General features: G+C 41.2%; 1 protein-coding gene across 5 annotated transcripts in view; it reads right to left on the reverse strand.

Moving 5' to 3' along the window:
• BACH2 (BTB domain and CNC homolog 2) overlaps positions 1-25,208 on the reverse strand; it is a 373,691-nt gene that overhangs the window by 62,121 nt on the left and 286,362 nt on the right. For all 5 annotated transcript variants that reach the window (XM_055258931.2, XM_055258932.2, XM_063619429.1 and 2 more), the window contains one exon: positions 16,506-16,760. In XM_055258931.2, the coding sequence (XP_055114906.1) occupies positions 16,506-16,748 (243 nt within the window). In that variant the 5' untranslated portion in view covers positions 16,749-16,760. The remainder of the gene's footprint in view (positions 1-16,505; positions 16,761-25,208) is intronic.

Here is a 25,208-nt window from a genome sequence, read left to right on the forward strand (position 1 = left end):
TCTTTGTTGATTAGATTTTAATTTCTTGACTACTTAAAACATTTAATTGGTTCAAAAGTCAATACTGAACAAAAAGATACAGAGTCTCACTCCTATCCCAAACCTTTCACTCTGTTGCCACCTACTTTCTATAGGTAATCTTTTCCACTAGTTTCCTGTTTATCCTTTCTGTTTCTTTTTACAAAGTATGCAAATGTATGCATGAGTATATATTTATAAATCACACATATATATTTATGTGTTACAATTATATATTATTTTCCCTTCTTTGCACAAAAGGAAGCATAACATATATAGTGTACATATCCCTCTGCAACTTGTTTTTCTGCTTAAAAATACATCTCAGAAATTACTCCATATTGGGGCCAGGCGAGGTGGCTCATGCCTATAATCCCAGCACTTTGGGAGGCCAAGGCAGGTGGATCCCCTGAGGTCGGGAGTTTGAGACCAGCCTGACCAGCATGGAGAAACCCCATCTCTACTAAAAGTACAAAATTAGCCAGGCATGGTGGCACATGCCTGTAATCTCAGCTACTTGGGAGGCTGAGGCAGGAGAATATTACCTGAACCCAGGAGGCGGAGGTTGTGGTGAGCCGAGATCGTGCCACTGCACTCCAGCCTGGGCAACAAGAGCAAAACTCTGTCACAAAAAAAAAGAAAAAAACAAAAACAAACAAAAAAACAAAGAAATTACTCCACATCGGTTCACAGAGAACTTTTTTCTTTCTTATGGCTACACAGTACATGATTGATTGTGTGGCTGTATGTGGATAACTTTGTGCGTATGTTGTTTTGTATCTGTACAAATCTATTATTTTTTTCCTAGGTTGCTATAGAGTTTTTTAGTAGGTTGTTATAAAGTTTACTCTTTAACACATATTGAAGCCCTAATCCCCAGTGCGATTCTATTTGGAGGCAGGGCCTTTACAAAGGTAATTAAGGTTAAATGAGGTCACAAGGGTGGGGCCCTAATTGGATAGAAGTGATGTCCTTATAAGAAGGAGAGACACCAGAGCACTCTCTGTCCACACATGCACAGAGGAAAGGCTATGTGAGGACACAAGGAGGTGGCTGTCTGTAAGCCTGAAGAGAGGCCTCAACAGAAACCAACCCTGGTAGCACCCTGATCTTGGACTTCTGGCCTCTAGAACTGCGAGAAAATGAATTTCTGTTGTTTAAGCCACCCAGCCTGTGGTATTTTGCTATGGCAGCCGGAGTGAACTAATAATATACATGTATTAGAAAAGTTAAATGCTGCAGAGTCACACGAAAACAAGCTAAGGATTGAGTTAAGAGAAAATCACTTAACTTAATAAAACTTAAAAACTTATCTCCCAAGATATCACTTGAGAGGCATACCCCTTAGAAGGTAATTTAGGGAGCAACTCTATATGTATCCTCAGTCTGATAAACTGTGATTTAAAAAAAGTGATAAAAAAGATAAAAGATATTTCTGGAGGCTCCTGAGAAGGAAGTAAGGAAAACCCTGGCAATCCATGGACCACCGAGTAGTTTGCGTGAAGTCATTTTAAACATTAGTGTGAGCCTTACAGGTGCAGATCCATTACAGCATCACCTTCTATTCTGACTCACTCTTCTGAAACCTCAGTCACACACCTATTAGTTGTCTTCTTCCACATCTTGGGCATGATGGAGGGAAACCACCTCATTACCACAGGGTCCACAGTAAATGGTTCCCAGACTCCAATTCAAGTGACATGTGGATAGGGAGGAAGGTGGCATGAACTACAAGGACACCAGGGCCCAGGACTTCCAGGATCTAGGGTGACTTTATTTTTTTTTTTTTTGAAAATTTTTTCTATATTTTATACTTGAATAAACTGGTTCAGAAGGTAAATGTCTTCTTTTTTATAAAACCCAGTTGAGGATGGAAATGGCCTCTTTTACTATTAGTTTTTAAAATGTCATCATTCATCTGATTAATATGAAAACATGTCCTTATTACTGAACATTCTGATATATCCTTGAAGAAGCAGCTACTTGGAGATATTCCATACTCAACCAGAGCCTAAAGTGTACATTATGCTTATTGAGTGACTTACCAAAGCACACACTTATAGCCATTTATATTTGTTTGAAAATAACCACGAAAGGAGTCTCGTTTTCTTCAACTTCAGTATGTGTATACCAAGGGAATGGGGAAGGACAGACACCCTTTCCTCACACTCCCTGCTTCCTTCACAGTCATACAAGATTTGACCAGAAGGTAAGAATTTCCTCGTCTGTCAGATACAGTGTCTGACATAGAGTCAGATAGTTGGAAAAACATATGAGTTATTTCCACTGAAAATGACACTAGTCATTTCCAGAGATGTAACTCCAGAAAACATATAGGAATGCAAAGGCATCTGTAGGTTTCAATGGTTGGGGAAAATTTAAATATGGAAAAAGGTCTTCTAACTTTAAATTAGAAGGAAATGGAAGAAATCTAATTGAGTTCCTTTGTTGCTTTTTGGATTTTCATTTAACCAATGAGACTGTGAGTGAAAGCCCATTCAGCCAAAGTTTAGGACTTTGGTTCTTAGAAGAATGAAGAGCCCTGAGTTGGAAGGAAGGGACCAGGAAGCATTGGTCCCCTTAGGTCCCACTGGTGGCTTTAGGGAGAAATCCCATGGGGCATGCAGAACCTTTGAAATCACAAGCAAAGCCATACTACAGAGTTTCGTTTTTCCAATACTATGCCCCATCCTTTTCCTGATCTTCCTTCCCTTCCATCCACCTACCCATTCAAATAATCCTTTCTTCATTATAGAAATGTAATAATGTACACTGTAGGAAATTAGAAAATGCAGACGAAGAAAAAGAATTCCATTACATTTCTACCATTCACAGGTCACCCTGTTGATATTTTTACTTTGCACACGTTCTCATGGCTCTTCGTATGTACACACCACTTGCACTCACATTTGTATTTTTAACCACAGTGAGATCATACTGGGCATATCGTTCCTCCATCCACTTTTTCTGATCATCACCTTTCATCAACTACTTGGATCATATTTGAGTTTCTCCAATTTCCCCCACTCCAAAGTCTTTTATAACCAGTTTGTGTAAACCAGTAACCACTCCAGGACCATGGACTACATCTGGGTTTTAAAGCTCTTAACTCTTGTTTAACTTAGTGCAGTCCATTTTTATGTCACTGACTTATTGAAGAAATCAGGCCTGCAAGAAGTTGTCCTGTAGAATTACCCTCACCCATCCACCACCCCCCACCGCCCCAGATTTGCCCCTTTGCTTCCTCATGGTGTTCGTAAGCTTGTGCCTCTAATCCTTTATTTTTCTCTCACTGGAAGTTGTATCTCAAAGCTTTATGAGGTCAACTTATATATTGACTACGCCAGTGGGGATGGTATGTATTTCATGAATATTTGGATCAGAAGATACCTAACACTTGGCTGACACTCCAGGAGTGATGCTCAGATTGACCCCTGCCTGGGTTACTGTGAAGGCAGTCTGATCCTTCAGTGCACAGTGCTGACTTATCCCTCGTGACAAGAAAAGAGTGTGTGTAATGTTACTTTGTTTCTGCATGTGTTGTTTTGGTATTATAACAATAGTGTCCATCAAACATTCACCTTAATGGCTTTAACCCCGAGTGATCACCTGTACCGGAATTTGTTCACGGCATTTCAAAAATTATGTGGCACTAGATTACAAATAGCTTTGAGAACAAGTGCTTTGGCCTTTAGAAATTTAGCGTCCCCTTGCAGGATCTTGCACTCAGCAATGCTAAGCAAGAGTTGATGCTCGTGATATCACTTGGAGGCATACCCCTTAAAAGGTAATTTAGGGAGCAACTCTATATGTATTCCTCAGTCTGATAAACTGTTGGGGCTTAAATATGTTCCGAATAAATGAAGATAAATTTAACACCAGCAATTCGGAGTAAACCTTGTTCTTAGTGGAGGAACCAGCCATGGAGCCTAAATGTTGGAGCTCAATCTCAGCCCCTGCCCTTTTTTTTCCTGTTTCTCAAAGGGGTCAGCAATTTCTAGTGTTTCCAGTCATTGCCTATGCTGGTGTTCCTCCTGTCTGTCTATATCTTTGGCTCTGTGATCTCAGTGCCTTAGGCACATGTAAAGCACTACAGATACGTATCAAGGCCATCTTGATGGCCTCTTTCCCCACCCATGTGCTCTCTGCCCAATTTCTTGGTATCTCTGAAAGGCCTCCTCATTCTCCCAGTTCTTCACCTAGGTGCAGACCTTCCTCACCTACGCTAGGCTCAGGGTGTGTCTCCTGACTGTGCTCTCTGTCTGTGGTGGGTTGGTGTTGCCATCCAACATGCATTCCATTGCTAGACAGATATTCCTTAAACTGTTTTTTATTATGTCACTTCTCGGTTCACAATGTTTCATGAATTCCTGTTGCTTACCTGGTCAAGTCTAAATTCTTTTGTCTAAATTTTATTCTTCCATAGTAAGGCCCCATGTAGTGAGACCATATTTTGACTTATTTCCCCAAATCTCTCATTTGTGCTGATAAAAGCTGCCTCCTCAAAGTCCTGCGAGTGCCTCTTTTTGGGTCTTTGCCACACCAGTGTCCTCTCCTGAAGGGTCTCTCCCCACTTGCTCCCTAGTGAAGTCCTGTCCATCCTGTGGGTGTTGATTTTAGGTGAGATAAACTTCATGAAAGAGATGGAAGAAAAATCCTGTCCTCCCCTCCACCCGAACTTCTGCAGCACAAACAACTGCCAGTACAACCTGCCATCTACAACGAATACTCTTGAATCATTCACCTTTGATTTCTATGTTTTTCTCTTGATTCTTCAACTGTATTGTGGGTTCTTTGAAGGAGGTAATCTTGCTTTACATTTCTAAGTTAATCCCCCAAAGAAATGACCTTTGGGGTCTTGTGGTCCATTCCTCTGCTTCTATGAAGTGTTGTACTTAAGGATTTTGTCTTATTAAGCATCTGGTTTAAGCACACGTGCATGGGCACACACATACATGCATGCTCCTCTGAATGTAATTCTGTATTTTTTGGTGCCTTTCTCCCATGTCTATCATCTTACACTGTTATAAAATCCTCCTTTAATATAGCTGAAATCCCTCCTGTATAGTTGGGATGCTATTTCTTCTTGTCAGTGAATGAGACATCTGGTCAACATCTACTAAAGCAGCCTTAAATAGGAGGAATGGAAATACTTTGTTAAACAGAACTTTGAAAGGTTACTGCACTTCTCTACATGAACACCTTGTAAATTGAATGCATTTAACTCATCCAAAAAAATCTCCAGTTACGAAAAGTGTGCTTCAATTATCTTCCCTTAGTATCTTCAGTTATCTTCCCTGATTTCCCAAACTATGAAGTTCTTACCCTGAATCTGGGTGTTCCACATTTTTAATCTTTCCACCTTCCTATTTGTAGGGTACAATTCAATTCCTGGGCTACTACAGATCCACTTGGCAGATATAAGAAACACAAAGAATACTCCCACATAGACTAAGGCATTCAGTGGGAAACAAACAGTGCACACATCAGAACACCTCTCATGGTAGTAGAGTGTTCATCTTTACAGAGCAAGACACTTGAGGGTCCTGTCTGTTAACAGCCATTCTCCTGGCCTTTTTAGTAACTTCCTGTTTTCCTTACACTTCTCTTTTCTTAACTATCATATAAAACAAGAACAACAGATAAGCAGGGAGGCATCAGAAGGGTTTCTCTGGACAGATCTTCAAAGTGACCCATATACAACCTTCCATTTGACTGGTGCCACTCAACCTGGCTTGATAAACCCAAGGGTGTGGCCACTGCTCATAGACTGCCCTGCCCTACCCAGTTCTGGTTGTTAATGCCACCTCCAGGAATGATGTCATCTATGTAAAACTTTTGGGAAGAATAATCTGTCATTTGGTTTTTGCATATAAAGAATACAAAAATTAAATCAATAGAAAATGATGGCTTAAAAATAATCAGGAAAAAATGAGTAACAATGACATTTAATAACTGTCCTTTATAAAACAGAAGATAAAATGAAATAGGTGTTTCTTCAATAAGCTGGAGGCCTGTAATTGTGACCTTCTGTATCCTTCCTTTGGTTTTCTTCTAAGCCCAGGAATCTTTCATTGGCTAAATCCCAGCATTTTTTTTTTCTCCCTTGGCCAACTTTTGGCCTTGCTTGGGAACAGCTGCCAGTATTTCTCTTTGCTGCCAGTCAGTCAAAAATGTGCTCACGTTGGAGGCCTGGCTCCATCCCACCCAGGGTGTGGAATGCATTAACTTTTTCACAAACAGCCTTCGCCAGGCTGCACACGAAAGTCCATCTCAGCAAAGCTCACTGCATTACTAGCTAGCTTGGAGGTGGTGCCAATGTCAGTTACAGAGACTGTCAACATATTTTAGGAGTCTATGGCAAAGTGATGAATTTTACTATGTGTACCAAGTTAATGGCAAAAAAGAACACTTCCGAGATCCTAGGAAACCAGAAGTGCTATTATGTAATTGCTTCTCCACTCCTCAAAGCAAAACAAGCCAATTCTTTTTCTAGCCTGTAATTTGGTTCAGAACCCAAACAAACAAGAAAATAAAGGTATTAACTGATTAGTGCCCACAATTTTATTCTATCTTCTTTGTGCTTTTAAGAACAGCTTTCTTTCTTTCTTTTTTCCCTTTTTTTTTTTAAACTGACCACCATGCATCACTCCAATGCCTGGGTATGATCCATTTTATTAAAAAATTCCTGAATCAATTTCCTGGCTTACAGCTTATCCAACCAAGATTCCAGGTGTTCTCACCATAAGAAGGGCCTCTTTCAAAAGCTGTCTGCTTTTATAACTGCACACCCACCAGAAATGTCATGAACAACCCGACAATGGAGTTGAAACCTGAAGACGTTTGGTGACATTCCAAATTTTTGAATGGAATGCGAATCCATTAAGATTATTGGGTAACTTTATTGATATCCTCAGATTTGTGCCAAATGTTAAAGCTGCCAAAGAAAAGACAGAACAAAAACTGACTCTTGGATTCCAACTCTGAGTATTTTGGTGTGGAAACTGTGTTTTCTCGTAACTCACTTAAAAAACACACTGTGCTTTCACTGTTTAACTGCAATCTCAGTTTTCAGGAAGCAAGAGAAATGAGATACATAATCAATGTTTGTCTTCTATTCAGCTTTCAGCCTAAATGATCCTGCACTTGTACTGGCAAATGAGGACAGGTATTCACAGTGAACAGGAAACCTATTCTAAGAAGGACTGGCTCAAGTGAAGCACCACTGCATCGTGAGTGACTCAACCATCTACTCAAAGAGTGATTACTCTGCAAGGATGAAGCCATGCTAATTGGACAATGGCTTGCTGCCAGTTCGTGCTGGCGTGACCTACAATACCCTTGGCTGACAGCCATGATGTCTCTTTGTCACACCTTTTTTTTTTTTTTCCCAAGGGTGTAGGGTGTAATCTGGATGGGAAGTAGAAATAATTTTGAAAAACTCTCACAAGTGCTATTTAAATTCTTATCATAAATTAAAAAGTTTAATTAAGTACCTTGGTAAAGGCCCGGGTTCTGTGATTAACTACGACAAAATAATAGTTATGATGACTGATCAAGTGAGGAACTTTATAGCTCTGAACTTTGTCTTTAAAGCTATTATTAATTTTAATTGAAATAGCTAAGAGACTCCATAATGGGAGAAAGAAAGAAACATAAAGGATATTTTGTTCATATATAGAGGACTTTAAAAATGAATAGACACACTGGTAACTATTTTAAAAAAACTGATGCAAACAAGTTTACTTTCAGAGGCCTTGTCATAAATCTATTTCAAAATGTTGATTATTGTGGTCATCCTACATCAGATAGGGATAAATAGGCATAGTGAAAAGAAATCTTAAAAATGGCTTTGAAATCAGGTCACTTAAAATGATTTTTAGATGTGTCTTAGGTTTTTGTCTACTCAACTCCTACTACTATGCCAAAAGAGGAACACATTTCTGCATAAGTTTCTTTAAATAGGCTTACTGGCCTCAGGATTTAAAAAATGTAAGAGGTTTGGAAACAGCTTATGTGTCTCAGTTTTAAAATTAGCTATTGCTGTGGCTATTTTCACACTAGATTTCCCTCCCTCTGTATCAGCGCCACAGCCTCCAGGGATGGAGTCACAATAGTATTAGCTCCCCTTTCTGTGACGCTGCCTTATCGCAACTCCATCTGAGACTGAGGCCCACATTTCAGAGCTAGCAGTCACCTTTGCGTTACTATAAATAAGTTCTGCCTTTAGGCATTTCAAAATTATCAGCATGATTCTAGGACTTGAAAACTTCTCATTTGCCAGCAAGTAGTTACCTGAAATATTTTGACTTCTTATTTATTTGCATTTTTTTATCTGCTGCCAAGTCTTACCAACGCAACTTGGAAAATTGCACCACAGCTTTTAATGAGGATTCTGAGGTAACAGCCATTTCATCAGAGAAGACTGTTCTTTCCTTTTAGGGGAATAATAACACCTACTGTTTCTATAGCACCATCCTTCCAAGAAGTTTAACACATCACATTTCACTTATCTGAACAGCGGCCCTGCAAGTCAAACTGGTAACTAGCATTGTTACTCCTTATATACTCATATTGAAATTGAGGTCATTAAATGTGAACTAATTTTCTCAAAATCTTAACACCTTCTGACATGGTTAAAGAGCCATGATCCGCCTATGTTCTAGGTGATCAGATAGCCCAGGGGTCTTTTTCCACTCTTTAGCTGTCATCTCCTGTGAATGCCTGTAAGGAAGGCTCTTTCTGAAAAGTCAAGAAAAAGTCATAAAAGTGGGAGAACTGAGCTTGTACCTCTTCTGGAGTCCTGTGGTTCTCTCCCTTCCTGGCCAGTTTGCCTCCCATCTTTATGGCTTTTCCCTACCTCTCAATCCAAACATCCCTCCACTCTTCCTGACCAACAGGATTTTTTCTCTCTTCCTCCAATAGGAAGCTAGCCAAGTTCAAGGACTGTAAACTTGTGTGACATAGGCTAGGACCTCAGAGAGCATCCAGCCCCAATCCATCATTTTCAGCTTAGGATGTGACTTATTTTGTCTGGCCATTTGGTTAGTAGATCCCATCCTCTGTTGCATACTCAAGGCAACTGGACTTCTGTCTCCTGCATCATCAAGTTTTCTCTCTCTTTTGGAACTTTCCCTTCAGTCCAGGTATTAGGACAGGTTAGGCTTTGCTGTGCTAACAAATAAAACACCACATCTTGAGAGACTGTTTGGAGCTTCTAGCAGGGAGCACAGCTATATATATACCTGTGAATGAAGAATGGTCCTCCTCTATCAGGGAAGGTTGTCCTCTTCAACCAAGCCTGCAGCTTCAGGAGGGACACACACGAAGCAGTGAGGGAGGGAAATGACACCCGCCGAGCCACCCAGATCAGCCCAATCAACCTGGCGATGCTGGGGTGACAGATGTTGCAGCCAGATTGACTTCACATCCAGAAACACCGAATCCTAAGTGCTTAATTAACTTAAAAGTTTATTTTTCATCATGTCAGCGTCTGATCTGAATCAGATGGCTTTTGCTGGCTCTCTTCCAACAGTGACTCAGGGACCTAGGCTACAGCTTCATCACTCTAGAGTCCTTTGACACCAGCTAAGTGGATGGGACAAAGCATAAAGAACTCATACCTACTTTTGACTGCCTTGGAGCAGAGTCCTCACCTCCCATTTCATCAGCTAGATCTAGTCATATGGCCTACCTGATTACAAATTTAGTCTTCCTGTGTGTCTAGGAAAGAGGAAAACTGGGTGTGAGTGAGCAATGGTAATGTTCACCAGAGTACAAACATGTTGGGATTTCTTCCTACTTAAAATGAAAAACCAAATGAAACCTCTTTTGACACCGTTTCCCTCCAGCTACTGATCTACTTCTCTGCTCCCTTTCACTCAAAAGCCTTATTCTCTCCAGAACACAATCAAATTGGTTTTTGTTTCTACTGCTCCCCCAAAAGTGCTCAACGAAATCACAAATGGCCTCCAAATTGCCGGATGGTCAGTTTTTGGCCTTCATCTTCGCTGACAGCATCATTTGACCTAGTTGATGGCTCTCTCCTCCTCGAAATGCTTTCTTCACCTGGCTTACCACGCACTATGCTTTCTTGCTTTTCCTCCCACCTCAGGCTTGCTCCTCTTCATCTCCCTGACCTGTTAATTCGAGAAAGCTCCAAGTCTCAATCCTGGGACTTCCTTTCCTTTCTAGCTCCACTCACTTCCTTGGTGATCGTATGTAGTCTTGTTGCTTTCAGTATTCCCAATATTCTGGTATTACAACTTTTATCTCCAGGATAGACTTCTCCCATGAGTTCTGGCCATGTAAATCCAACTGCATACTAGACACCTTTACTTAGATGTGAACAGGCATCTCAAACTTAATATACAAAATAGAAGGCCGGGAGCGGTGGCTCACGCCTTAATCCCAGCACTTTGGGAGGCCGAAGCAAGTGGATCATGAGGTCAGGAGTTCGAGACCAGCCTGGCCAACATGGCAAAATCCTGTCTCTACTAAAAATACAAAAATTAGCCAGGCGTGGTGGTGCACGCCTGTAATCCCAGCTACTTGGGAGGCTGAGGCAGGAGAATTGCTTGAACCTGGGAGGTGGAGGTGGCAGTGAGCTGAGACTGTGCTGCCGGACTCCAGCCTGAGCGACACAGTGAGACTCTGTCTCAAAAAACAAACAAACAAATAAACAAAATTCCCAATTCTACCCCAGTCCCCAATCCTACTCCTCTCAGTCTTCACTTCACCCATCTCAGTTAATGCCAACTCCATTCTTCCAATAGCTCAGGCCCTAAGCCTGGATGTTATCTGTGACTCCTCTCTCTCTTTCCCACCTTGTATCCAACATACAGAAATTCCCATGAGCTCTACCTTCAAAATATCACCAGAATCTGACACCAACCACCATGTCACTGCTATCACCCTGGTGTAGGCCATCAGGTCACACCTGGCTTACTGTCTTAGCCTCTTGTGTCTTTTCCCTGCTTCTGCCCTGGCCCTCTTCCAATTTATTTTCATGTGGCACTCAAAATGACCTGTGAAACTCTCCAGTGGCCAGCTCGTTCCAAAAAAAAGGCCAATTGCTCAATGAGGTGCACAGTCTGGCCCATCACCTCTCTGACTCACCTCTCCCCACCCTGCCGTGGCTCACTCTGCTCCTGGGTGGCAAATATGCCCTGCCCACCACAGCCTCCTTGCGATTCCTCCTGTCTGGCTCACCCTTTCCCTAGACATCAGCACAGCCAGCTCCCTCACCTGCTCCACGTCTCTCTTCAAAAGTCACCCCCTCAAACAGGCTTTTCTTGACCACTTTTTTAAAAATTGTAATACTCGTACCCTGACTCCCTTCTCTGTTTTATTTTCCTCAATGGCATCTAACAAAGTATATTTAACACTGATTAATTTCCTCTCTTTCCTCCTCCTCCCCACTGGAATGTGAGCTAGGTTCGCCCAGCACCTAGAATTATGCCTCCTGGTTACATAGCAGGGTCTTGACAAATATTTGTTGAATGAATAAATAAATGAGTGAGGAAACAGAAGCCCAGAGAGGAGGACTGGTTTGCTGAAGACCTCACATGCAGTGATACCAAGGCCCAGAGTGTGGTTTTCCCAGCCCCTCATGGCTGATGATCCCAGTTTAAAAAAATCTGCCCATTACTCTTTTTCAGGTAAAGAGTGGTGGTGTCTTCTTCAGAGTTTTGTTTAGGTGAATGGGATGAGGCCAAAGGGCAGGCTCTGTGCTCTGGGCTAGGTGAGTGTTTTGCCCTTCTCATCCTGGTCATGCCACTTCCCGAAGACTTTACCCCTGTTTCCCACCAAAACTCCACCTTCCCTTGCCCTCACTCTCAGGCTCAGAATGCTCTTGTCACCCTGTGCTGTGGCGTTAACTACTTTCTGTACTATTACATACTGAAAGGGTTGCCCAAAGATAATCATGACTGTCTTATTGCTTCCTTAAAAGACTGAACCTAAGCCATCCCAGAGACATTAACAGCTTTCATATCCTCTAAAAACTTCAAGACAAGAAGATTCCATAATTTCCTTGTTGGCATCTGTGCTTGGCAGTGCTGCTGCAGGAATGTTCTTTATTGCAGCCTGTGGTTAAGACTTAACAACAAATGCCTTTTCTTTAGAATCCTTCTGGGTCAGCTTTCTTTCCTGTATAGCACTGAATAGTGAGATTTGCCCCAAAATGTTGAGTGAGAGAAAGCAAAAGATAGACAGCACAAGCAAGTACAAACCTGAAATCTATTTATACCGAGGAAAACATAAGGTCTACCTGCAGGGGCCATACTCACCCCCAGCCTGTAGCCGTTCTCTGCATGAACCTGTCCCCTTCTCTAGAGGGTACAAGGACACAGGAAGCAAGCCAGAGAAAGGTGGTGAGACCTTGGCAGTAACCTTTTAACAGCCGCTCTTCCCCTAGCATTCTGTGAGGGAGCCAAGCAGCCACGTAAGAATAGTATTGATGTGCAAACCCACTGTGGGCTGAGCATCTTCTAAGGAAGCACATCCCCTCCCTGTCCTCTGAACTTGACATGCTGTAAGACTGAACTTCATAGTTGTGATGCTACTTCCATCATGGTTGGCATCCAGCCCAAAATGGCCTCCATGACTATCGCTAAGGAGGTGTCATGCTAATGAGCAGTGGAAGAACGGCCCTGCAATGCTTAGCACATCAACTACTTTCTCTTCATCTCTTAGCACAACATATACTTACTCATTATAAAATTGAATGATCTGCTTTATTATGTAATGAAAGTACTAAGTACAGTGGCTTATCTCCTACTATTTGCTGACACAATTACCTGGGTGTGTTTTTCAGTGGGGAACAAACACTCAAGTCCTAGAAATCCTAGGGATTGCCATTTGTTTTTTTTTTTTCAAAAGCAAGATAATTCAATTATTCCTTGATTTCTAGAAGGAGGCCTCCCTCTATTTTTGTCTCTCTTTCAGTTTAGAGGCTATGCTGGGCTCTGTGAGTGGCTGTAATGTGCTGGTAACGGCGTGGCTCATCAGGAATTGGGATTTGGGGGTGGAATTGCACAACTGGACAGTCGCTGGACGGCAGATCTGGGATTGGCCTAAAGTGGATGAGGAGTGGGGGGGAGGGGTGGCAGTTTGCGTTTGGAAGTTTCAGGCTCCTAGGAGGAACACTCAGGCCTGGCTGTGCTGGCCCCCTTGAGGAGCACAGCGGTTGGCTGCCAAGGGAGTGTGGATGGGTCAAGTGTGAATAAGAGGAGGGCAGGGCCAGAAGTTGATTCAAATTCGGCGATAGGATTATGATGAGGTTTAAAGATTTCCAACGAGCTAATCTAATGGTTTTTCTTATATCCTTTGAACCAAATGCCAATTAGTTCCAGAAAGCTACTTTCTAAGGTAGTATTTAGAATGTTTGCTTATTTACCACTTAATTCAAATTTTATGAAATCACTCACTGAGCTAAGTGTGACAATTACCATTGAGCCTGCAGGGACATTTCAGTGTGCACACAGCAAGTCAGGAAAACAATGCCCAGCACGTGTGTCCACAGGCAGGTGCCCTGAGCAGAGGGGGAGGGCTCTTCAAAGGAGGCCTCAGAAACAATGGCACCTCAAAAGAAAACGCCGCTGGGGCTGGCTTGCAGCTTCCATCAACAAGACACTTAGAGCCGGATTACTGCAAATGCGAATTTGCGTTTCATAAGAAAAAAAATGATCTAGTTCTACCTGAAGATTTCAGATACGTGAGCAACCAGAATGTTTCAATGGTTTCGAGGATGTAGATGATGCAGGGATGATAATCATTTTACAGGGGGAGGAAGAAAGAAAATCAACACACAGCAAATTCTCACTTAAATGGGAACACACAGCAAATTCTCATTTAAAAGGCCAAATAGATTTTTGTGTGATGTCTGTACAGTGTGCCTCTTATTTAAAGTGCCTTTTCCAATGCCATGGAAATAAGCAATTATCAGGGATTTGATCTAAAAAGAAACTTTAAGGTTATGTCATATACATTTGTATCCCAGTTTCCTTTACATTTTACTGCCTTGATATTGTATTTGTGGTAAATAATTCAAGGCAGGAGGATCCCTTGAGCTCAAGAGTTCCAGTCCAACCTGGGCAACAGAGCAAGACTCTGCCTTTAAAAAGAGACTTATGTTTGTCAAATGCCTACTAGATGATAAGGGCTGTGCTGAGAATTTTTGTATTTATCATCTCACCTAGTCCTCATGGCAGGACAGCTAGTTAAGTATGTCCCCAACAGTGCAGTTAGGGAAAGGCCAGCTCAGGATCCCCTGGCTACACTGCAGCTGCCATTCCTCGGCCTTCCCGTTACTTGGTACCCAGTCTCCACTCCTTATCCCAGCCCCAGTATGTCATTTAGCTGATCTGTCCTTTTGCTTCTAGTGTCGGGATCTCTCTAGCTACCTACTTGCTAGTGGTATGCGGAGTGGTAATGGAGCACTCTATGCTGAGTATGTAACAAGGATACGAATGTGAAAATGCTAGTGCTTATGCAGTCCTTATTTATTTATTTTTTTGAGACATGTTCTCACTCTGTCACCCAGGCTGGAGTGCACTGGTGTAATCATGGCTCACTTGCAGCCTCGATCTCCTGGGCTCAAGCAATCCTCCCTCCTCAGCCTCCTGAGTAGCTGAGACCACAGGTGTGTGCCACCACCTCTAGCTAATTTTTAAATCTTCTGTAGAGATGGAGTCTCCCTATGTTGCCCAAGACAGTCTTGAACTCCTGAACTCAAGTGGTCTTCCCGCTTTGGCCTCCTGAAGTACCAGGATGACAGGCGTGAGCTGCTGCACCTGGCCCCAGTCCTCACTTTTATCAGCGGGCTGCTTTCCCGCTCAGCAGGGGTAATAGCAGATGTTGCTTAACAAGGGTCTGGGATTTGAAGAAACCTCCACTACCCATATCTTGTTTGTCTATCAAACAGACAAACACAAATAGTGTTTTAAAATTTTAATTATTATTATTATTTTTGAGGCAGGGTCTCGCCCTGTCACCCAGGCTGGAGTGCAATGGTGTGATCTTGGCTCACTGCAACCTCCACCTCCCAGGTTCAAGCCATTCTCCTGCCTTAGCCTCCCGAGTAGCTGGGATTATAGGCGCGCACCACCACGCCTGGCTAATATTTTGTATTTTTAGTAGAGATGGGGTTTCACCACGTTGGCCAGGCTGGCCTCAAACTCCTGACCTCATAATCTGCCCACCTCGGCCTCCCAAGGTATTATTTTTTTAAAGATGGGGTCTTGCTATGTTGCCCAGGCTTGTCTCAAACTCCTGGGCTCAAGGGATCCTCCTGCGTCAGCCTCCTGAGTAGCCTCCTGAGTAGTACAGGTGCACTCTACTGCACCTGGCTTCTTGTTTTTTGTTGAATTTAGATGCCTTTTGGTGGAGTAGGTCCTTGCCCCATCACTTCCTACTGTCCTATGTACAACCTACTTCACTCATTTATATTATTTGCCAGGCCTCTGAAGGCATCTGGTTTGTGACTTCCGTGATTTAATACTGGTTGTAACCATCAGCATCATATCTGGGTGATGGGGTCTTTGGTTTCTCCTATGATTGCTGTGAAGAGCTGCTTAGTCAAACACCACGCGACTCTAGGGAATCTATTTGCAAAAACTATGGACGTGAGTTGTACTCCTGGGAGTTACAAAGTACACAGCTTGCGTAACTGTTGGTGGTGGCCCAAGAGCTGCACACTGTGCTGGTGGTGCACAGGGAATGATTCTGCCCGAACACAAAGTATTATCCTTAGTCCCATAGGAATGACGGAAGTCAGGATGATGAACCAAGAGGAAGTGTATATATGGTTCAAAGGGTGAGCATTTAATGGTTTGCCACTGTGAAGCCCATCTTTTGGGTTCCTACAACTTAAACCATCCAATTAAATGTCATCTCTGGACAGACCAGGTCCAGCTACTAGTGTTCCCAAAGTACCAAAATAACCGTATTCACTGATGTAATTAAGAAACCTGAGTGGGCTGTTTTCAACAATGGTGAGAAAAGCAAGTTTACACTTCTTAGAATCTTACTGAATTAATGGTGAAAATTACTAGTTGCTTTTATTTTTCCCCCAAGCAAAGAAGGTGCTGGGAATGCTTTCGATCTTTTACTCTCAAGGGAAATCTAGTGATCCTTACACTATCTGAAAGACAGAAATCATAGCAATGATTCAGATCCCACATCTAGGACTGTGCCAAACTTAGGCTGAACCACTCAAAACCTGAAGGGTAAGTGAACTAGAAACTACAAGTGACTGAGCCACAGGTGAGGTTCAGTTCCCTTCAAGAAAGATATTCATATTCTGTGCCTCTGAGACTTTAAGTGTATCAAATAGAAACTGACTATGCCACAAACCTAACGTGTGACTTGGACATCAACTCCTGAGTGGGGACATGGCACCTAGTACATCTTCTAGCTCCTAGTCAGCCAGTTTTCTGTAAGTCAATAAACATTCATTAACAATCACACAAACCAAATTACTGTACCTCCTCAGGCAAGCTGACCACCAAGTCATTTTTTGTCTGTCCAACCAGCGCCTGCCAAAAGTATTCACTGCATGCGGCCAGCACAGCCCGGTGGGCCCGGAACTCCTTCCTCTCCACGATCAAAGTCACGTCACAGAGAATATCCTTTTTCCGCTGGTCATTGAGGCCCAGGAGGATGTTGGTGCAGTGGACTGTGGACTCATACACATACATGGGGGAGTCAGGCTTCTCATCCACAGACATGCCGTTCACACCCTGAAGGAAAGAAAGAAAGAAAGAAAGAAAGAAAGAAAGAAAGGCTGAGTCACCACAGCTGTAGGATCAGAGAGAGGAGGTGTGAAAGAACATCATGGCTCCTGTGTCCCACTGCCATGAGCATGGCAGGAAGGAGGAGAATTGCCAATCAGCATATTTGTGCTTACTCTGTACAATGAGCTCAGGAAACATATCTGGAAAGTCAAGTTCCACAGCTGACTTTTATGCTTCCTACTTACCGCATTCTTTCACCCCATGGTAACAAAGCCAGATCTTTTAATAGAACATTTAAAACATTTAAAACACATTGGTATTTTAAAACTTGGTGGTTCTGATTTTGTTAGAAGGCTGAAAAAGAACTTTCACATGTAAATAGCCTCTGTGCAAGGACTAACTTAGATTTGTGTGAAAAGGAAATGAATCATTCTGAAGTATTTGTAATGTTGTCTTGATGAAGTACATGTAAGTTCCTAAGGTGAAATTTGGCTGAGATGATGCCAAGTAGAGTAAACATCAAATCACGATACATATTTAACAAGTGAATCAAACTGTCTGCACACTGAAAACTCTAGAGTCAGCTATTGCATCTGCCCTCTGCCACTTCAAGGCAAAGCACAATTTCCATAATGCTATAGTTGCTCAGCTCTTAGAAAGATGTGGAATTGTGCTGTTGTCATCCCAGCCGAACTGATGTACATCCACTTTAAGGAAACACAATATATCACAATAGCAGTCATGAAAAAAGATGCATTCAACAGTCAAGATTACTTTTATAAAAGGTTCTTTGCTTTAAAAAATATCCATTGAAGTATTTCTTTTTTTTTTCTTTTTTTTTTTTTTTTGAGAGGGAGTTTTGTTCTTGTCTCCCAGGCTGAAGTGCAATGGTGCGATTCTCAGCTCACTGCAACCTCCACCTCCTGGGTTCAAGTGATTCTCCTGCCTCAGCTTCCCGAGAGCTGGGATTACAGGCATGTGCCACCATGCCTAGCTAATTTTTGTATTTTTAGTAGAGACGGGATTTTGCCATCTTGGCCAGGCTGGTCTTGAAGTCCTGACCTCAGGTGATCCACCCGCCTCGGCCTCCCAAAGTGCTGGGATTACAGGTGTGAGCCACTGCGCCTGGCCCTATTGAGGTATTTTAAAATACAGTATCTGTAATTAATTTATATAGTTACATAGCTTTTCTGTAATGTTGACTAGAGTAGTAAGAATTCCAGTAGTGAGTCCTACTTTCTTTTTGGCTTTACTTTTTTAAAACAGCTTTAACATACAATAAACTGCACATATTTATAGAGAGCAATTTGATGTTTTGATTGTGTACGTAACTGTGAAACCATCATCACAATAAAGATAGTAAACAAGTCCATCACCACCAAAAGTCTCCTTAAGGCCCTTGTAATAATTTCTCCCTTGTACCCCTCTGTACCCCACCCCTGCAACGATTGATCAGCTTTCTGACATTCTATATTAGCTTGCATTTTCTAGAGTTTCATATAAACGGAATCATAAACTACATATTCTTTTATATCTGGCTTTTATTCAGCATAATTATTTCACCATTCATCCATGTTGCTGCATATATCAAGTTTGTTCCTTTATTACTTAGTATCCTATTGTATAAATATAGCATAACTTTTTTTTATCCATTCATCTATCAGTGGATATTTGGGTTGTTTCCAGTATTTATTTACAAATAAAGCTGCTGTGAACATTCACGTACAATTCCTTGGATGGACATATGCTTTCACTTCTCTTGGGTAAATACCTGTGAGTAGAATGTATCATACGGTATGTGTAAGCATAACTTTTAAAGAGTCTGCCACTGTTTTCTAAAGTGGTTGTAACATTTTACATTTCCACCAGCAGTGTATGAGTTCCAGTTCCTTCACATCCTTGCCTACATTTGGTACGGTCAGTCTTTCTAGTTTTGGACTTTGTAATAGGTCTATTATATCTCTTTTTGGGTTTAATTTGCTTTCTCTAATGCCTGAAGTTGTTGAGAACCTTTCATGTGTTTATTTGACCTCTGTATATCTTCTTTGGAGAAATGTCTATTTAGATTCTTTGCCCATTTTTAATTGGGTTGTTTTCTTATTTTTCAGTTTTAAGAGTTCTCCATATATTCTGAATAAAAGTCCTTTATGAGATACATGACTTGTAAAAATTTTTTCCCAGTCTGTAGCTTGTCTTTTGATTCTCTTAAAAGTGTCTTTCAAGGAACAGAAAGTCTTTATTTGATAAAGCCAAAAAACCCATCTTGGTGTCACATCTAAAAAATAAACCAAGGTCATAAAGATTTTCTCTTATGTTTTCTGCTAGAAGTGTTATTTTTTTAGCCCTTACATTTAGGTCTACAGCCCATTTTGAGTTAATTTTTGTATAGGTAACAGGTATGGATTGAGGTTCTTTTTTTCCTTTTGCACAGGAATATCCAATCGTTCCCGCAGCATTGTTAAAAAGACTCTTTTCTCTCCCGAATTACCTTTGTACTTTTACTGAAAATCAGTTGTTTACATATGTATGAATCTATTTATGGACTCTATCTTTTACTGTTTTTACGTTTGTCTACTTTTGTTTTGGTTTTTTTTTTGAGACAGGGTATCACTTTGGAGTGCAGTGGCGTGGCCATAGCTCACAGCAGTAGCTGGCACTACAGGTGTGCATCACCATATCTGGCTAATTTAAAAATATTTTTTGTATGCCTGTAATCCCAGCACTTTGGGAGGCTGAGGCGGGCAGGTCACGAGGTCAGGAGTTTGAGACCAGCCTGGCCAACACGGCGAAACTGCGTCTTTACTAAAAATACAAAAATTAGCTGGGTGTGGTGGTACGTGCCTATAATCCCAGCTACTCAGGAGGCGGAGACAGGAGAATCGCTTGAACCCAGCAGGTGGAGGTTGCAGTGAGCCAAGATCACACCACTGCACTCCAGCCTGGGTGACAGAGCAAGACTCTGTCTCAAAAAAAAAATATATATATATGTGTGTGTGTGTGTGTCTGTGTGTGTGTGTGTGTGTGTGTATACATGAATGATGAGGTCTCGCCATATTGCCCAGGCTAGTCTCAAAGTCCTGGCATCAAGTGATCCTCCTATCTCAGCCTCCTAAAGTGCTGGGATTACAGATGTGAGCCACTGTACCCAGCCTCTATATCTACTTTTATGTTACTATCATAGTGTCTTGATTTGCTCTTTTTCAAAGTTAGTTTGATCCTTTTCATTTGCATATACATTTTATAATAAGCTTGCCAATTTCTACAAAACAGTCTGCTGGAATTTTCACTGACATCGTACTGAATCTACTGATGAATTTAGGAAGAACTGCCATCTTAACAATAATGAATCTTCTGACCCATGAACACAGTCTCTTTATTTAGATCATCTTAAATTTTTCTCAGCAGCCGGGCGTGGCGGCTTACACCTGTAATCACAAGACTTTGGAAGGCTGAGGCAGGTGGATAACTTGAGGTCAGGAGTGTGAGACCAGCCTGGCCAACATGCTGAAACCCCATCTCTACTAAAAATACGAAAATTAGCCAGGCATGGTAGCGTATGCCTGTAATCCCAGCTACTTGGGAGGCTGAGGCAGGAGAATTGTGTGAACCCAGCACGAAGAGGTTGCAGTGAGCTGAGATTGTGCCACTGCACTCTAGCCTGGGCGACAGAGCAAGACTCCATCTCAAAAAAAAAAAAAAAAGAAATTTTTTTCTCAGCAATATTTTAATTTAAAAATTTTTTTTGAGACAGTCTCACTCCGTCACCCAGGTGGAGTGCAGTGGTGCGATCTTGGCTCACTGCAACCTCCACCTCCCAGGTTCAAGTGATTCCCCTGCCTCAGCCTCCTGAGTAGCTGGAATTAAAGAGGCCTGCGCCACCATGCTTGGCCAATTTTTGTATTTTTAGTAGAGACGGGTTTCGCCAGGTTGGCCAGACTGGTCTCAAACTCCTGGTCTCTCCTCGGCCTCCCAAAGTGCTGGGATTACAGGTGTGAACCACCACACTGGGCCCTCAGCAACGTTTTATAGTAGTATACAGGTCTTTTATACCTCTTTTGTCAGATTTATACCTAAGTATGAATATTTTTGATGCCATTGTAAATGGCAGTCTTTTAATTTCAATTTCTAATTTTTCACTGCTAGTATATACATACAAATAATTTTTGTATTTTGATCTTGTATCTGGAAACCTTGCTTATTAGTTCTCATAGCCTGTTTTTTCCTGGTAGATTCCATGGTATTTTCTACATAGAAGATTATATTGTCTGTCAATAAAGATCTCTTACTTTTTTTCCAATTTGGATAATTTTAATGTCTTTCTCTTACCTTACTGCATTGTCTAGAAGCTCTAGTTCAATGCTGAATAGAGGTGGTGAGACTAAATATCCTTGCCTTCCTGATGTTAGGAAGAAAGTATTCAACCATTCACCATTTTGTATGACGTTAGCTATAGATGCTTCATAGATGCTCCTATTGAGCTGAGGAAGCTTTCTCTCCCTCTCTCCTCCCCTTCCTTCCTTCCCTCCCCTCCCCTCCCCTTTTGTTCCCTTTCTTTTTTCTTTTTTTTTTGAGATGGAGTCTCGCTCTGTTGCCCCGGCTGGAGTGCAGTGGCGCAATCTCGGCTCACTCCAAGCTCTGCCTCCTGGGTTCACGCCATTCTCCTGCCTCAGCCTCCCAAGTAGCTGGGACTACAGGTGCCTGCCACCACGCCCGGCTAATTTTTTTGTATTTTTAGTAGAGACAGGGTTTCACCGTGTTAGCCAGGATGGTCTCGATCTCCTGACTTTGTGATCCGCCCGCCTCGGCCTCCCAAAGTGCTGAGATTATAGGTGTAAGTCACCGCGCCCGGCCTCTTTTTCTATCTTTCTTTCTTTTTCTTCAGTGGCACTCATGGCTCACTGCAACCTTGAATTCCTGGGCTCAAGCAATCTCCTGCCTCTGCCTCCTGAGTAGCTAGGACTACAGGTGTGTACCACCATACCTGGCTAATTATTTCTTATTTTTTTTTGTAGAGATGAGGCCTTGCTATGTTGTCCAGGCTGCTCTTGAATTCCTGGCCTCAAGCAATCCTCCTACCTTGGTCTCTCAAAGTGTTGGGATTACAGGCATGAGCCACTGTGCCCAGCCCTGTGTTTACCTTCTTATACATTGTTGGATTCAATTTGCTAACATTTTGTTAATAATTTTTCATCTATGTTCAATAGGGAGATTTGTCTGTAGTTTTCTTACATAGTTTTTCTGGCCTGGTTTTAGCATCAGGGTAACGATGATCTCATAAAATGAGCTGGGAAGTATTTCTTCCTCTTTAATTTTCTAAAAGGTTTTTTTTCTTTTCTTTTTGTAGAATTGGTTTTATTTCTTCCTTAAATGTTTGATAGAATGTACCTGTGAAGACTTCTGAGCTGGGATATTCTTTAACTATAAATTCATTTTTTTAAAACTGTCAAATTAATTGGCATAAAATTGTGTGTGTGTGTGTGTGTGTATATATATATATATATATTTTTTTTTTTTTTTTTTTTTTTGAGACAGAGTCTCGCTCTTTCGCCAGGTTGGAGTGCAGTGGTGCAATCTTGGTTCACTGCAACCTCCGCCTCCTGGATTCAAGCGATTCTCCTGCCTCAGCCTCCCGAGTAGCTGGGACTACAGGTGTGCGCTACCATGCCCAGCTAATTTTTGTATTTTTAGTAGAGACAGGGTTTCACCATGTTGGCCAGGATGGTCTCAATCTCTTGACCTCGTGATCCACCCGCCTTGGCCTCCCAAAGTCGTGGGATTACAGGCGTGAGCCACCGCCCCTGGCCTTTTTATTTTTTAAAGAGACAGTGTCTCACTTTGTTGCCCTGGCTGGAGTGCAGTGGTGTGATCATAGCTAACTGCAACCTCAAACTCCTGGGGCTCATGTGACCTTACTGTCTCAGGCTCCTGAGTAACTAGGACTATAGGCCGTGCCACCATGTTCAGCAAGTTTTTTTTTTTTTTTTTAAGAGATGGAGTCTTACTATGATACCCAGGCTGGTCTTCAACTCTTGGTGTCAAGTGATCCTCCTGCTTTGGCCCCCACAAAGCACTGGGATTACAGGCGTGAGCCACCACACCCAGCCCATATATAGTATTTAAAAATATTCCTTCTAATATTGGTTGAATCTGTACTGATGTCACCTCTCATATTACTGATACTGAAAATGTGTGTCTTCTCTTTCTGATCAGTCTGGCTAGAGGCTTAACCATTTTACTGACATTCTCAAATAACTAGTTTTTGGTTAGTTTTTAAAAATTATTCTATTTTCTAGTTTGCTGATCTCTATTCTCATTGTTATATCCTTTATTTTGCTTACTTTGGGTTTGATTGGGTCTTTTTTCTTTTCCAGTTTCCTACGGTGGTAGCTGAGCCCATGAATCTGAGATCTTTTTTGTCTTCTCTAACACAGGCTTTAATGCTATAAATTTCACTCTACTGTTTTAGCAGCATCTTGCAAATTTTGAAATGTTTAATTTTAATTTTTACTCAATTCTTAATGCTTTAAAATTTCCCTTTTGATTTATTCCTTAATGCACAAATGATTTACACATGTGTTTTTTGGCTTCCAAATATTTGGGGGAGCTTCTAGTTATCTTTTTGTTATTCCTCTCTGATTTAATTCCATTGTGGTCACAGAACAAACTTCATATGACTTTAATCCTTTTAAATTTATGGAGACTTGTTTTGGGTCCCAGAATATGACCCACCTTGGTAAATACTACATAAGCACTTGAAAAGAATGTATATTCTGTTGTTGGCTGGAATGTCCTGTAAATATCAATTAGGTTAAGTTGTATGATGAGTGTTGTTCAAGTCTTCTAATATCTTTTCTGATCTTCTGTCTATAGGTTCCGTCATGTATTGAGAAGGAGTACTAAACTATCTGGCTACAATTGTAGGCTTCTATGTCAGTTATTGTAATTCTATTAGTTTCTGCCTCATGCAGTTTGAAATCCTATTAGATGCATATATATTTAGGGTTTCTATTTTTTCTTGTAGTATTTATTACTTTATCACTATGAAGTCACCTTTTAATTCCTGGAAATATTCTTTGCTCTGAAATCTACTTTGTCTCATATTAACATGGTCACTCCATCTTTCGTTTGGTGTTAGCACAGTATATCTTTTTCTACTCTTATTCTTTTAACCCTTTTGTGTTTTTATATTTAAAATGTGTTTCTTGTAAGTAACATATAATTGGGTCTTGCTTTTTAAAAAAATCTAATCTGAAAACGTCTGAGTTTTAATTCTGGTGGTTAAAACATGTATGTTTAATGTGACAGTTGATCTGGCTAGGTTTAGATCTGCCATTTTGCTACTTGTTTTCTATTTGTTCTTTGTTCTCTTTTCCTTCATCTTCTGACTCTCTTTGTGTTAACTATTTTTTTATGATTCAATTTCATTTCAATTATTGGCATGTTGTTTTGTTATTTCATTGGTTGTTTCAGGATTTATAATATGCTTCTTTAAGTTATCACAATCTGCCTTCCAGTGACATCATAATATGCTTCTTTAAGTTATCACAATCTACCTTCCAGTGATATCATACAATGTCGTGTAAAGCACAGAAACCTCACAGTAGTATGCTTCCATTTCTCCCCTCCTGGCCATTGTACTATGCATTTTACTTGTTACTTGTTAAAACCCCTGTACTATATTGTTATTACTTTTGTTTAGTCAATTACCTTTCAAAAGATATAAATAATAAGAGGTAACATTACTTGCAGTGCAGGTATACTAGTGATAAATTATTTCAACTTTTCTCTGTAAAAACCTGTTGCCTTCATTTTTGAAAGTTATCTTTGAAGGGTATAGATTCCAGATTGATAGGCGTTTTTTTTTTTTTCTTTTCAGTACTTTGAAAATTGTCATTCCACTGTCTTTTCACCTGTATTGTTTCCAGTGAAAAATCTGTCCTCCTCATCTTTGTTCCTCTGTATGTAATGTCTTTTTTTCTCCTGTGTTGCCTTTAGGACTTTTTCTTGATCACTTGTTTTGAGCAATTTGATTATGATGTGCCCTTGTGTAGTATTCCTCATGTTTCTTGAGCTTCTTGGATACGTGGATAGTTTTAATCAAATTTGGAAAAATTTTGGCTGTCGTTTTTTCAAATATTTTTGCCACAAATTTTTTGTCTTCTCTCCTCTTCTCCCTTGTGGAGTTACATATTAGACCATCTGCATTTGTCCCATTGCTCACAAATGACCATTTTTTTTCTTTTGGTACTTAAAGAAATCTCTTACATTTCACATTGGATAGTTTTTTTTTTTTTTTTTTTTTGAGGCGGAGTTCAGTGGTGTGACTTTGGCTCACTGCAACCACTGTCTCCCAGGTTTGAGTGATTCTCCTGCTTCAGCCTCCCAAGTAGCAGGGATTACAGGTGTGTGCCACCATACCCAGCTAATTTTTTTAATATTTTTAGTATAGACAGG

The sequence above is a fragment of the Symphalangus syndactylus genome, chromosome 2 (genome assembly GCF_028878055.3).
Source record: "Symphalangus syndactylus isolate Jambi chromosome 2, NHGRI_mSymSyn1-v2.1_pri, whole genome shotgun sequence".
NCBI classification, from domain to species: Eukaryota; Metazoa; Chordata; class Mammalia; order Primates; family Hylobatidae; genus Symphalangus; species Symphalangus syndactylus.